The sequence below is a fragment of the Tympanuchus pallidicinctus genome, unplaced genomic scaffold (genome assembly GCF_026119805.1).
Source record: "Tympanuchus pallidicinctus isolate F22 unplaced genomic scaffold, pur_lepc_1.0 scaffold7, whole genome shotgun sequence".
Taxonomy (NCBI): Eukaryota; Metazoa; Chordata; class Aves; order Galliformes; family Phasianidae; genus Tympanuchus; species Tympanuchus pallidicinctus.
Window position 1 is genome coordinate 20,826,209 of NW_026294791.1, and position 16,199 is coordinate 20,842,407.

At 37.4% G+C, this 16,199-nt stretch overlaps 1 protein-coding gene across 3 annotated transcripts in view; it reads right to left on the reverse strand.

Annotated features, from left to right (window-relative positions):
• Window positions 1-10,959: 10,959 nt before the first annotated feature.
• Window positions 10,960-16,199, reverse strand: part of NEK7 (NIMA related kinase 7) — a 61,909-nt gene continuing 56,669 nt past the window's right edge. For all 3 annotated transcript variants that reach the window (XM_052666940.1, XM_052666941.1, XM_052666942.1), the window contains one exon: window positions 10,960-13,727. In XM_052666940.1, the coding sequence (XP_052522900.1) occupies window positions 13,617-13,727 (111 nt within the window). In that variant the 3' untranslated portion in view covers window positions 10,960-13,616. The remainder of the gene's footprint in view (window positions 13,728-16,199) is intronic.

Here is a 16,199-nt window from a genome sequence, read left to right on the forward strand (position 1 = left end):
TGACAAGTGATGCCCAACTACTTTGGCATATCATATTGCTTTGTGTCATTCCACCACCTGCCAATGCCAGTGGCCCATCAAGCCTGAGAAATCAAAAGAAGCCATTTCTGGAAACTGAGGAGGAGAAAAAAAGGAAATAGAAAAATAGAAAGTCATTTTGTATTAGTGAATAGACGGAGAAATATTGACCTGTAAAAGTAAGCAAGATTGAGCAAGTATAAATCTCATGTGCAGATTCAAGAATTTAAAGGCATTTCAGCGTATGTGTATTAAATGTCTATGTGGAAGATTCTATCTACGTAAGAATAAATATGATTCTGCAAAACACTGTTGTTCTTCACCCTGTTGTCTTATGTTTTGGAAAAAAAAGCAGAAGAAACAACACGTTTTAATAAGCAGATGTTACAAAAGCAAGCCGTTATCTTTGCTGGCAATAATAAAAAGAAGTGTCTCAAAATTAAAAAAAAAAAAAAAAAAAAGGAAAAAAATCTATGCTTGGGTCCCCATTTGTTCTTCAAGGTTAGTCCTGAATCAGAGAAATATACCTTATATAACCGTAGAAAAACTGTTCTATAGTCCACATCTATCAACAAAATTTCCTTTCAGAAAAAAAGAAAAATATTTGCTTTGTTCTGCAGTGAATATTAATGGACAAAATACTGACACAGCAAGTGCACCAGTACTCGCCACATGACAACAATTGCTGCAAGAGGTGCTATCCACTGGGTAGCTCTTCTGTAACTTGCAATGCTGTACAGGTATTCTTCCTCCTGATGCTGAGCCCTAATAGGTATCTCCACCCAGACAAATTTTTCCACTCCATGTCCTGCATACCATGGCTCTCAATGTCCTTGATAGCTTTCAGGTGCATGCTATGCTTTGTAATGCACTCTTCATGGCCCAGATCAGTAGCAAAAAACCCGCTTGTGACCGAGGCTCCCAGTTCAACTTCTGTGGAACTGGGACAGTAACTCAGTAGTTCTCGATGTTGCCAGACGCTCAGAATGGAAAGGGATTGTCACGTCTCACTGGGAGGTGAAGAGAAATCACGAAAGCCATCTCATCCTCAAGTTGCAGCAGAAGCACACAAGCACATGAGAAAAAAGCAGAAAATTACTAGGAGACCAAGTACAAGGTTACCAAGCCAGATGCTGCGAAAAGGGCATAACACTGAAAGGAAAGCTTGTCAAAGCGAAGAAAAAGCACAGGAAAAAAAAATAAAAAAAATCACAGAATGGAGCAGAGCCACGAGGCAAAAGGCAGAAATGAAAGTTGAGCACGGTGTGAAATGCAGAATCCCACAGAAATTGGGGACACTAAAAAAAACAAAAAACAAAAAATCCCAGAAGCACTGTAGGAACTGGCTACGCTCCAGAAACAGCAGAAACCAAAGCTACAAATACATAAGAGGAGGGCAGAATCTGCAGGGTTTGCATGCTGCTCCAAAGTAGCTGGACTCCTCTATGACTCCTGCTCACTTACACAATTTATTGTGAAGCACTACATCTGGGAACACCTGCCTGGTGTACAATGGAAATGCTTATCACATAAGTTGCACAGAAAAATAAAACGGAAACAAAATTAAGCAGGTCTGCATACCGAGAGCTGTTAAGGTAGAAAATGTTCACATTCCTCCACAAGGAATTAAAAACAGGCTTAAAAACAGCTTTCAAGCATTTTTTTCGCATCTCTGGTTTAAGAGCATCTACAATATCCATATCCAAACATTAAATGCTGAACGCATGTGAATCATCAGATCATTTACTGTGTCTAAATATGGGCATCCATAGGATCCAATAAAAAGATCCCCTACCTCAACTACATTTAGGACTTTTAGCTATTTTAGAAACGTAGAGTCACTGCAGTGATACAAGTAATTTTTCTCCTCTTCCCTTTCTGAACTGTCAGGATAACATTTGTTCAACAGAAGTATGTTTGCATGCTGCTCCAAAGTAGGCCAAAAGCTTACAAGAAGTGTTTGAGTCCAAAGTAATAACTTCTTATGGCTCTTAACAGAGTTCTGAATAAATAAAGTTCCTGCCCAAGTTGGTAATGCAGCCACTAATTAACTCCTACAAAGATGACCCCATGCTTCTGCTGTCACTACTGGCCTCAGCAACACCACTAACCCTGTACACTGCTACAGCTTATATTAGTAAACTGCAGCTTTAAGAAAAGAACATTTCAATTAAGGCTTATCTTATGAAAAAATCCCAACATAAGAAAAAAATATATATATGTATATAAAAAACACCTACAGTGCTTTACTATGCGAATAACAGAACAGTGACCTGTGAGCTGGAGCACAGCTGACAGAGCCCCCATGATGGCACTTCCACATTCAATATGCTTTGGCTGCTGACTTGTGTGTCAGGCAAAAATTGTCCTTGGCACACACTGCTCAGCTAGATGGCCACAGCTCTCCAAAACTGCTCATTCAGGAGTCGGTACCCTAGTAGCCAAACAGTAAGACCAACACTACAGGACAGACCTACACACCCATTGTACCTTAAAGTATCTGCAAGGAGTGAGCTCAGAAATACTACCTGCATCCATCTGTAAACTAACCACAGTGGATCCAATTAGCACAATGTTAGTTTGTGTTACAGTTTGATTCTGTACGTTTGTTTGCTGGTTTTTTTTGATAAATATTTCAACAGAAAATAGCCCCAAGACTAGAACATTTTTATTACATGGCAATTACATAAAATGGTCTGCAAAGAGGCACGTACATGCTTCCAACTCACATCCTTCAGCAGAGCAAAAACAATTCCGATACTACTCTACAGCAGTGTACACTCATCGCAAGGTACACAAACATTATATTAAGGGAATCATGCCTCTCCAAGGACGTTTTCATGGATTAAATGTCAGGAATGAAATATCGCATTTCAACTTTGTTAGGACCTTAAAGAATGAATATGAAGACAAATATTGAGAGGTCTGAAGAAAACAATCGATTCCATTTAATTTCAACTCTGAGGCACTTAATGCAGTCAAACAAAGAATTTGTACTTTAGTTTCTTATTAGATAAAACTAAGAAGTTACTTTAAGAAATAACATTGACCGTATTTTGAGTCTATGAGAATGGCAGAACTTATGGCTTAAAAGGAAGAAATGTTTTAAGATGGCATCTTAAAAACAGAAATTTCAGCTCCAGTACTGTATAACAAAATTCAGTTATAACATACCATTCTTTTCAGAGTTCCATAGATAGTCAGAACTGACCAGTCAGCAAGAACCAAGATGGGGAGAAGTCCAAGAGAAGCCCACAAAGCAGGCAGAAGTTACACACCTGGAAGGTGCTCTACTGCAGGCAAACCGCTGCCACAGTTCAGCACACCACAAAGGCTCTTCTATTAGATGATGGACTATACACCATACAGACAATGTCCTCATATAGATGTGCCATTTTGGTACAGTGAGATTCTGATCAGGATTATGGCATTTGATCCCCATTCTATTAATCAATTCTGATCACATTCAATTCAAAATTCTCACAGAAAAGAAATATAAATCATTAATGCAAAATACACACGAAGTTCCCATATCACACAGTACTAGAATATCTAAACTGTCTTTATAAAAGCTTACATAAGTTTTTAGATTCATCAATGCTATTAAGGAGAACATACAAGCCAAGACTGACAACAACAATAAAATGGGAAGAATTTCAAAAGAACTTGTTTCATTTTGTGGATATTAACTGAACGTCACCTGTTCCTGTCCATCTAGAACTATCATCACCAACCAGTGCAGGTCCTGAGAGACAAAAGAATTTTCATTAAAAATATAATTCCACAAATACATTGCTCAGAATCCTAAGCATTTCATTATTTAAAAAAAAAAACAAAAAACACTTAGAAAAACATTATGGCTCAAACCAACCCTCTGTGACATGACTGCTTTCCAAATAATGCACACTGCTGGAGTTTCACAAGGCTTGTCTGGGATGCCTTGCTGTGAGGGACATCCAAACGCTGCAGCAACAGAAAGCCAATGACAGAGATGGGTCACCTGCATGACCCTTTGCCCTCATAGCACGAACTGACAACTTGCATTGAACTGCCCACTGCTTCTGAAAACTCCAGGCAAATGGGTCATTTCTTCCAAGTGGTTATCCTCGGAGAGAAGTAAGCAATGGGGGAGGAAATGCTGTGGCCCAGAGGCCCTGTGCAGGCTGGTTGATCAATGGGCAGTGTCAGCAGGCTTCCATTTAATGATGCTCAAACTAGCACCAGCCGTGCTAACAGCCATGCTTACCACTGATACCCACACACAGGAAACAGCATTCTGGAAAGACCAAATAATTGCCTTATTTTTGCAGTATAAGGATTTTATTTACTTATTTATTTATTTTAAGGTGTAAGCCTTACATTTCATGTACGTAAAGATCAGTCCTTAGATTTTAACCATGAGAACATGAACACATTCACAACAGCACAATGCAGCAGTCAGGAACAGCAAGTACATCTGGGTCACTACTATAACTTACAAAGCCCTCCTATAAAGGAGCATGCAGCACTTTGCAAGCCTTGCTACTACATATACACAAGTGTATATAAAATTATCATTTTACATTAGGGGGTTTTAAGTATATTTTTAAATGAATAAGTTTTTGGTAAACTAACAGGGAAACATCATATATTCAAGCTCCTATTTAATTCATCCATTTATCTATGTAGAACTAAAAAGACAAGCAACAAAAGCAACTAATTATTGCTTTACTTGATGTAATTTTTTTTTTAAATCTCCAGTGCTTGTTTCCAAAAACTTATCTTGCTTTCCTCTATATTTAAACCACACTCATCAGATGAGTATTCATAAGTGGGACACAGCACAGTTGTAAGTACAGTTCCAGTGAAGATGATAAAGTAATTGGCAATACATGAGAGAGTGTTCTTTCTCCATCTTTTCTACTTCTGTAAGCAAGCAAAAAAATTCTCAAAAACAGCAACAAAAAAAAATAACACAGGAAAGTACAGAAACAGGACAGATTTTGTAGGTATGTCCTATGTCTACAATTATACCATGATTGAGCTGTTTAAGTCATCCTAAAATCAAACTAGCCCTGAATTGGAACACCTGGACATAGAAAACAAACACCTGGACTATAGAAAACAAACAACCGTTCATTGTTAATCAAATTACCAAATTGCTATTTAATCAACTGCCCATGCAAACTACCTACAAAAACCCCCATCTGAGGAAAGGTTTCTCAGTCATTCTACATTTTGGCCTCTCTCTTAAAAACCTGCTCCAAATAAAGGACAAGCAGCCATCCCTTGGAACTCTTAACTGTGTTAAGAGTGGGCTGTAGCTGGAGACTTTCGTATTTCCAAAGTCTGCTGCTACGGCACAGCACATAACACTAGAAAGCTCACTGCAATGTGAATGCTTTAAGAGCCCTTTCTCCCTGAAAGCCCATTAAAACTGATCATCAGAAAGCTGTCTTGTACCTGTCTAGCAGAGCTTCTGCCCTGGAAGAAACTCCCACCAGCTACAAGTGGAACCCTTACAGCTGTAACAGCAGGGTCTTCCTGACTTCTACAATAGACTTGGAATCCAGTTTCCTCCTCTCCAATGAGAGAAAGCACAGAAGGAACTATTTTAATCCTTCTGATAGATCACAGTATAGAAAAATTATGCTCTAATTTAACTGTGTTAGAATAAGCAAACAAAGAAGTATTATTGCTATGAATACATAATGAATACTGCATAATTATATATCCTTAAAAGATACTCTTCCATAAGAGTAAAGGTCTGAAACATTTGCAATTCCTTTATTTTTTAAGCTTTTGAACCACATCAAGTCACCACAAATAACTGAACATCAGCTGAAGTTCCACCACAGCCAACTTGACATACATAGAAATGCATGCTGACAAGGTCCCTCTAACTCTCTTCTATCTCACAACCAGAGGTTCTGACCTACACAGCTCATGCAGGCAAGCAGAGGGGCACATACAGCTTCACCTCAGACCAGTACCTGCCTGGAAGCAAATGCTGCACAGGGGATGCTGGGATAACACCTCCTTGTCCATCCACCTCTGCTTTCCTCTGCATTCCACGGCTGTGGAATGAGGTAAGAAAAGAACCCCAGCTGCCAGACAGCTGTGATGCTCCACTATCAAGTCAACAAGTCCATACCTTGTTAAGTAAAAGCTCCAGTACAAACGTGACACACAGACACCACCTCCATCCCATAAATCTATCTTTTTTTAAAGATCATCTCCTAAGATCAAGAAGGAATTATTGTTTTAAGGAAATCATCTCATTAAGAGTGATTTTTCCTGTCAAATTTGTAAGCATACATCATACATCATTTGCTTCCAAGAAATTTGTTGTCAGAAGTTTCACGCATTGCTATCCCATTGAACACCTGGGAAAATATGCCAAAACTCCCCTGAAAACCACCCTTCACCCACCCCAAAGTCATTCCAGCCCCAAATCTCAGATTTGATCCATCTCTTCAGGCAAGTTTCCAACCAGCACCTAAGGATAGAGAATAGAGTCCCCATAATCAATAATTATTCAGATGCACATTGACTTCTTTCTTTCTACCAGTGGTCCGTTACCTCTCCTGAGGGATGCTCCAGAAGACAGAAACACCAAGTTACATCCAGGATCTTGAATCCCCTGCTTCACCAAGATGGGCAGAACAATACTCTGTTGGGAAACATCTAGCAGGTTTAGAAATTAAGTACTGATGGCATCCAAGTAGTAAATGTCACAGAACATTCAAATTTTTACTGCCTCAAATTTTTATTTACACTCCAGGAAAATGAATACAGTGTACATGTCATACAGGATACATATTTACTACACACACATTTGTTAGCCATCCGAGAAAATGAAATACCACTGAATGAAATGAAGCAATTTGTTTCAGTATTTGACTTACCTGTTTTATAGTACAAATAACATTTGAAGAAAAGTATGAGAACAAACAGCCAAGATCCGAAACTGAGAAGTGTGACAAACTCAGGAAAACGACGCTTATGGTGAGGCTAGATAAGCTTTTGGCATGTGGCTCAGAGAAGCCACACAATCTCCATCTCTGGACATTTACAACCCATCTCCCAAGTGGTTGGGAGGTTTTAAAGACCTTAATGGCTGAAGCCCAGAGCCCTGTTCCAAACTCAGCACTGATCCTGCTCTTAGCAGGAGTCTGGACTAGGGACCTCTCCATCGTACCACAACAGTGAAACTATAAGGAAGGACTCCATGTACCTAATTTCTTATGCTTTTATTTCCACACATCAAAAGATTTCTATCACACAAAAATGGTAAGGCCTCCACACATTACTAAAGCAGTTGTAAAAGAACAAATTCAACACTAGTAGGACATAACACAAACTGGCAACAAAAAAGAAACAAGAACTCAACACACACTATAAAAGAACCTGCTTTTTGCCAACCAGAAACTGATCCTCTCTAAGTAAAGAAAATTTACTATGGTGCAAATAAGTAGTTACTACATAGGTTGCTTCAAAAGTAATGCCTCCTATTTACTTCCATGGACATAATAGATAGGAAGAGCACGATGATACTATCTGATAGAGGGGCCATATTTTCCACGTAGAGGAATTCAGTGACACATCTTTGATTCACACGCACTTTCATGTCAGACACCATTTTGCCCCACTGCTGTCACACAGCAACAAAATATCACAGAAAATCGCAGGGAAGTTTCAGCCATACCACCAACATCCACAACACAGAACAGCAACTAAGAGAAACCCCTGTAAGAGAGGGACAGCATCGAAGAGGAGCACCACACCATACACTCATACACTGCACCCAGCCAGTGAAGCTGTGAAGTACATTCTTACTTTAAAAACAAAGGTAAATGCACTGCAACCAGGCTGCTGTAACACAAGAGAATAACTGTTAGCTGTACGTGCAGAAATAGAACAAGATAGAGTTAGATAAGGTTCAGAAATGAAAGACAAAACCTGCAACTGAAGTGGTAGAAAACAAAATCATGGCCCAAACTTAAGAACCTTTGAGGTTCCAGCTCTGAAGTTGTAAAACAGGATCAAATTTGCAAAACTGATCCGCCATAAAAACACAAAACAGTTGGTAATGACACAGATTCCTTCTTCAGCACATGAAACAGCTAAAGGCCAAGGACCACTGTTTACTCTTGTCAATTTTGATACTTCGAAGGGTGGAACAGAAGTCCAAAATGACACAGAAGTTACAATGGTAAAGATAAAAGGACAGTGAAGAGAGGTGGAATCTGGTACTGCTGACTTGAGAGACATATGACCAGCAGACATATCAGAGAGAGAAAGACTGTGGTCTGAGAAGATAGAAATGCAAATAAAATCATCAGGGACGTTGGAAAATGTCTAGAGGGAGTTTGGAATAAAAATTAGATCTTTGAATCAACAGGTTAAAAACTGGCCAAAGAGTCAAGAAATCATCCAGGGATTAAATTGTGAGAGAATCTAACTGGGGAAGGGGGCACTGGATCTTTGGAATACTTGAATCACAGGGCAAAACAAAAGACATGAAAACAAAAACAGAGAGGACATTCAGATACATAAAATAAGGGGATGCTACATGGGGGACAAAGGAAAAAAGTATTAAACAGAGAAGTAGTTAAGATGAGGGGAGCCACACACTTCAAGATGAGAGTAGAAGAAATTTGGTTGCTTGTGAAGGAGTCATTCATGAAAGTCGATCAAGAAAAGAGTAAATGAAAAGAGCTGAAGAAATTAAAGGGACAAACTCTCACAGGTGAGAGGCAGAGGCCTGGTTCAGAAACAGATTCTAAGAAAGCAGAACAACTTGGGGAAGAAGAAAAACAAACACATAAAACCTAAAATGAAAAGCAAACCTGAAAGCAAACTCACCAAGAAAAAAAAGACGCGACCCAAGTGGTTAAAAAGTCCATTTGGAAGGAGAATTAGAACAGGTAAGGCGGAGCTCAGTCTTCAGCAATATTCAGAATAACAAGAATGGAAATTAAGAAATAACATGAAAAGATGTCTAGGGAAGGTATTAGAGACAGGGCATTGCGAGAAGCAACCAAAGAAACCACATACAGAGAAGCAGACAGAGATGAAAATAAAGACCAGTGAGTCAAAGGAGGTAAGGCCACTGAAGGAAGGAAGCAGCTGAGAAAAGTAAGAGTCAGAAAGGTTAATAGACTGGAGATCCCAAAAGGAGTGAGTGACAGGGTAAAGGAGAGACAAAGACAGATATGCTGAAAGAGAGCAGGTAGTGATCAGAGAAAAGGAATTTAAAAATGAGAGATAATAAAGCACACAATATTTAGTAAAGATGAGGTCATGGGAATGATGAAGGCTGTGAAAACATCTGTCTAAAACAAGAAATCAAAGTGGCAGCTAGAAAAACTGAATGAAGAACAATGGAGCTAAGCAGTGATCAAAACAAAAAAAACAACAGTGAGCTTGCCTATGGTTACAGATAAAATTTGAAAAGGCAAGAATGGGTGGATTTTAGCAAAGTCACAAAGAAAAAATGGAACTATTGGTCATTTGGAAAAAAAGAACTTCAAGTTTGAAAGAGAGAAGAAGAGACAACAGAGAAGATGAAGCAGAGGCAATGAATGAATACGAAAATCAACAACAAAAACCTGAGGAACAAGACTTATGGAAAGGAGTGAAGACTGGAAAAAATCCTTTAAAATCTCTATTTGAGTCACATTTGGCAATTAAGTAACACATCACTGGGTATGACCAGCACCTGTATTTCCCCCCTTCAGTGATCTCAGCAGGAAAATTTAGTTATTCATCCAGACCAAACCAAAGATCAGAACCCAGAAGATCAGCACTGTCACTGGCTATTAGCTGATATAGGGACGTGGCAGGATTGGAAAAACATCAGATTGCCAAAATGGTATTAAAATTATGGGGGGGGGGAAAGCTATTTCAACTCTGCTATTCAGCACCTATACTTCCAGACTGAATTATCCCTCCACAAAACACGAGCTGAAGGCCCTTGTTGTCTTCCTCTCACATAAACCTCTGGTTTCTAAAAGCACAAATACCTGACACAGCAATTGCCATCGGCATTCAAATTCAGCCATTAAGATTCTGTTCTCGCTGGCTAACTGCCAAGACAGAGACCGAGCGGATGGTTTGTTGAAAGCAAACATCACTGCACTTTTGGGTCCCATTCAGAGATAGCTGAGAACCACTGGCAACAGAAGTCCCTTTCCATTTCCAAGACTCTGTCAACAATTTCACTCTTTATGGCTGTCTTAATCGTGTGCATGAATAAAACACTAGCCTGCTCAGACACATCTAATGCTGCATTTCATCTTCCTGTATATTGGCATGTTTTTAAAGTTTCAGCTCATTACAAGAAGAACACATACTTCTACTGCCTGCTCATACAACGAGGAACTGGATCACTGAAGTTGAAGAGAACTGGGAAAAATACGTTAAGTCTGTCCTACCAAAACAAAGACATACAAAAAAAAAAGCACAGCACATGATTTATAGATACCTTACTGATTCCCACTTATTCATTGTGAGCAAACAAATTCACTCAAAATTACTGAAATTCCATAAAAAAAGAAATAATGCTTTCTAAACAGGAGCTGACAGGAGCTCAAAAAAGCTGGCGTCACAAATAGGAGCTCTTCCTTATTCTTAGCCCTTCTAGGTATTTCCATATTGTTTCAGAGTAATTTTAGATAAAAGCACAGTTTATAATTCATTATGAAAATATCTTCTGCAGTGTTTCTAGATACAATTTTTGACAAATGGTATGATAAAGTTTTTGGATGTACCTTCTACCATTACAATTCTAGAACACTCACCTATAATTAAATACTGGAAACAGTGAACTGCAGCAACTACAGTAGCATATCTGTAATAAGAAAAGTGGGAAAAATATCACAGAAGCACTGTTATTTTTACACTATAATTGATACCTCTATGCTTTATTTTTATTAGGCTACTGCACAGCAGGGGAGCTTTCAAGATAGTAGATGAGATTTTAATGCAATGTCATTCCAAGCACAAAGTTCAGTCATGAAACACATTAATACTGTAGTAGTACTGAAATAAAAGGGGGTGCAAGTCAGACCATTCTCCTTAGAAATATAACAGGTTCATTTTAAAGAAAACAAACATGTAATGGCATAGTTTTAAATAAATAGTGTCAAACCTCACCAACAACAAAGGATAAAAAATAGAATGACGTTTCTATAACAGGAAACATTTTATAAAATGTACACTACACATGGAATTATTACAAGATTGTTTTCATACATTACTAGGTGCTTATAGGATGGATTCTAGAACCTCGGTTACACCAGCAATTCTGTTAACCCACACAGACTTCTCAAATACAAACCTCGGTACCCGAGTCATTTGTACCATTTATTCTACAGTTTTAAAAACAGAAACAACTACTTCTTTTACTCAGCACAAAATTTAATCAGCAATACAAAAAATCTACATCCACACCAATGAAACATTTGCTAACTTTTAACTCATCGTTTCTTTATTCCGCATATCCTTCCAGAAAAGGAGAAAAAAAAAAAAAAATCTATCATTGGTTACTTTCAGGCAAAGTAATAATACTCGATGCATGATATTAGATGCAGATAGCCTGATTGAGTTGGTTTTTTGTCAGTGACTTTGCAATATTCTAGCCCATTTCAGAGAACGACTGGAGCACTTGTGCATCTTAAAAACTAATCGCAGCAGTCAAGCAAGCACTGTGCTGCCTTTGTCAATACAAACCATTTCACTCTGACATCTGAACTAGAATATAACCATCATTTGTTTAAAACACAGTTATCAGATAATACACAAATGGAAATATAGAGGTTTTTAAACACAAACCAAGGTTTCTGAAACACTTTCTTCCTGTACATTGTTCCACTGGAGTCCTACAAGACTGGATCAAGTAAATATGGCAGCAAGAAGGAAAATTAAAGACTTGTTCTACCAAGTCTGGAAATTAAAACAACAACAGAAAAACAATGTACTAAGATGAAGACGTGGCACACACTTTTTAAAAACTCCTACATTTTAGCATACAGAATTTCCACAGTATTTCTAATTAAAAAAAATAAAAATAAAAAAAACCCACCTACTCTAAGCACAGCTGACCTAACTCCAGATTTCCCACATTTGGATATTCTTTGGGCATTACATCTAATAAAACGCTGCACAGAGAAAAAAAAAAACAGAACAAAAAGTGTAGGGAACTGACTACATCTAGAAACTGTGTTGTGTGGATATACGTATTGCTATTTTCTCTAAACTAACTTCTTTTTACCCACATAAGAAAAAGGTTTAACTGTCAGTAGCAACTTCTTAGCAATCTCATTGGTAAGAACTCTGTTTTGACAGTTGTGTATTCTGAAAGCGTTTAGTCTTGATATTCAAGAAATTTGAGTCCTATCTCTATTTTTGAACTCCCTTTTTCCTTTAACAATGAAAACATTATTAAGCATACCAGAGAGGTTTTAACACAATACTGTGAATCTCCTTTTAAATAATGAAGTATTTTGCATCAATAATTATTTCCGAAATAAGTGGCAACTTTCTTTGAAACATAAATGCTAAAATTTACTTTTGCTAAATATAAAGCTACTTCTTAGGATACGATATACAAAATCTGATATCTGTGAAGAATATATTGTGCTTTAGTACACAGCCATATATTTTCCAAAAAGATTTTGGTATTTTAAAAGCATTTTTAAATACAGTATTGGAAAGTCAAATTATTTTAAATACAAAAGTCTACAAACAGTGACATTCACAGGAATAGAAACTGGTTACTTAAAGATCGCATCTTTTAATCAGATCTTCTAATACATGTTAGCCTCAAAAGAACGCTATCCACTACAAGCAGCATCTGCATGGTTTTAACACTCAGCTATGCACACTCACATTGCCCCAGGGCTGTGCTGTACAAGGCTATTGAAAATGATCAAACTGCAGAATCAACACCTTAAATTCTCCCATAAAACCTCCAACAGACGTTTTATGTGCATTATGACAGAATAGCAAAATGAAAAGGGACGTTAAAACAATTTCAGTGTATGGTTTTTTTCCACTAACTATTTTTGCGTCACATTTGGCAAGCACAGAACTAATCAGGTCATCTGTCTACTCACGTGCTGAGAACTGCAAACTATAATTCGGTATAAAATATACTAACCTTCTATAATAATTATACCCCCTTTAGAACTAAGATTAAAATAAACATAACTGTGCAGATTCATATTTCCTATAAATTACTAAAAAGGTGAGAGATTCAGACATTTTGCTTATACATAAGCCTAATATCTGTATCCTGTGCAAAAGTGCAACCGTGTTTTAGAACTGAGGCCCAACTGAACCCATTCATTGGTAAAGAAAACATCCTTAAACTCACTTAATGTGGAAAACAGCGGCTCTCAGTATCTTTTGAAGTTATGCTTTACATATTTAAATCTGTTAAAACTGCAAGTTGGTAAAAAGTAAAAAAAAAATAAAACATTGACGTTCGTATATAAATGGGTTTACAAAGCACAACAGTAAGCTTCAAATAATTACATTTCTGTAATGCAAAGAGGTGGGATGATTTATTTAAAATACTTGAACATTTCTGATCTTCGGGATCTGATGTCTGTTTAGCTGCTCGCAGTGTGTGCATGCATACGTTTCGCTACATCATAGACATAGGTTATGTCTGGTCGCTTCTCCGGATCCGGGTTGATGCACATATTAACTAATTGTCGCAGCTAGGAGAGGAAAATAACATGTAAGAAAGCCAACAATCCTGCCAAGTAGTATTTACGCATTCTCAAATTCAAATTGAAAAGACTGGCAACAATTAGCCCAGCACAGCAACTCTGCATGAACACACACTCAGCACTCTCTCTCAACACATACTGCACACAGTTTTATGCAAGCATGTATGCAAAACTCAATTTATTTTTTTAAAACATTTTATACTATTGCCAGAAAAAAATATGAACATAAAAAGTAATGAGGAGACCTAAGTTCAAATTCTTCCAACATATAACTTCAAATGTGCATGTAACTTCATTATACATCATTTAAATGGCAAGTCCTAATAAAGCCAGTGAAGACTTCTTAATTTAAAACGTCCACTTTTGACTCAGTAAAATTCTGAACTTAAAAATCAAAGTAGGGAAAGTATTTTGAGGAAATATCACATTATGTTGGCCTCGGAAACATGATGCTGAAGTAAATAACATTTGGACTAAGTCCTGGTTTTTATTTGTAGGGCTGAGTTGTTAATTCTTCTTTATAGGAAGAAACAATTAATATGTTCACAGAAGCATTCTTAGGTGTGATTACTGAGAAAACCTAGTTCCTGCAACTTACAGAGTGACCTCATCACCATGATTATTCAAAGGCAACACAGACAAGCATATTCAAATGTGCCATCAGAGAGTTCCCTTCCTGCTTTGTATAAAAAGATCAAGAAGGATTTTAAATTCTAATTATACTCTCAGTTTTTCTGAAGATGAATTTCAATGCACTAGAGTAGGAAGTCCTGAAGTTGAAGGAAGAAACATTACATACAATTATTTACAACTTTGTTTGCAGAAATTGCAAACAGCACACACTGTACAGGTTCCTCCACAATTAATAATACAAAAACTGTCACTAAAACACTCTACTTCTTTAGTGAAGTGAAATTAATACTTATATATGAGATGATGAATTCTGAAGACAGCGATCAGATTGCAGATTTTACTTTAATGTTTCTCCTTTTGATGGATGGCCAGATCCAGCAACAGACCTGCTATTTGAACCTCAAATACGTTGAGTTTATCTGACTAACGGATTTTAAAAGCTATCACATTCCTTCTGGCAGGCAATAAATAGAAATATCATCACTGACAGGAAAAATTATTAGTCCATAGTAACGCCCAATTATTTGGGGAATAGAACACTGGAAATTATGAACTACCATAAAAAATAATTGCCAAAATGTAATAGAAGAAGTACAATAAGCTTCTGGAGAAGCAGCAGCTGGGTGACAGTTACCAGCAGACACAGTATATTAGCAGAGCAACAGCTTGCCGTGCAACAGCTCATACAGCCTACATGACAAACAGGAAACACTTAACAACATCCAAAAACCCCAATCCTGAAATTAGCATCAAATATGTAAACATTTTAGAAAGAAAAAACAAATGTAATTTATCTGGGGAGTACAACATCGAATCTTGTACATATACACGTATCTTTATCTGTGAAGAGTTCCATCTGTTCAGTAGAACTGCATAGAGTAAATAAAGTCTTAGTAAAAGATTGTGAAGGACTGACACCTATAAAGCTATCATTAGAGGAATAACAGGATTCTCTCTTTTACCAGTAAATTGGCTGAAGGTAGAACAATACAAGTAGATCCTCCAATAAATTAACGTGCAAAAAGCTTGAGAAGTTGTATTTAGCTTCACTAGTCCACTTCACGTTTTTTAATTGCTGGCCTACAGTAACTGATTTTGTTTTCTAAACTGATCTTTTCCATTTTAAAAAATATTAAAACTAGTAAATAATTTGAGTCTGAAATTAAGTCATTAAACAGGATGCCTTCCTTTAGAGTTGCTTTGTTACTTCTGTTATAGAGCTTCAAAAGACAGCCATGGAGATTCAACGGTTACAAAGACACGAGCAAAATGGCATCGTTGCATTAGGAAAGGCTTTCATACCCTATTCATCTTTGTAAGCACACCTAAAGAGCCATCTACATGATGCCTTGACTGCAACTTGTGATTTACTAACCCTAACCAAAGTGATCATATAGCTGCTGCTGTCCAGATGCAAGAAAAGGTTTATGAGAATGTTATTAACAAGAGACAGCCGTGAATCTGTTTATTTAGAAATGCTTTTCTCAACACAGTACAAGAGATGAGCTCTATCAGTGGGGTAACAACCCCTTGCAATTATATCACAGTCAAATAAATGGCAGTCATCAATGTGGCTAACTTAAATGCTGCTCATTGCTAACACTGCTAAATCTCTTTCTCCCTCCCCTCCCCAGAATTTCAGTTGTAAGAGAGCATAGCAGAAAATAGTTACGCATGGAGATAGCCTTTCACAACTGAAAATGGGCTCCTGCTGGCTGCTAATGCTTGGCCATAGTATTACTTCTTAACTACCTACATGAGTAACTATCTGAATGAACCTGAGATCACTTGTCAGCCTCTCTAGTGCTAATGAAATTCTCATGAAGC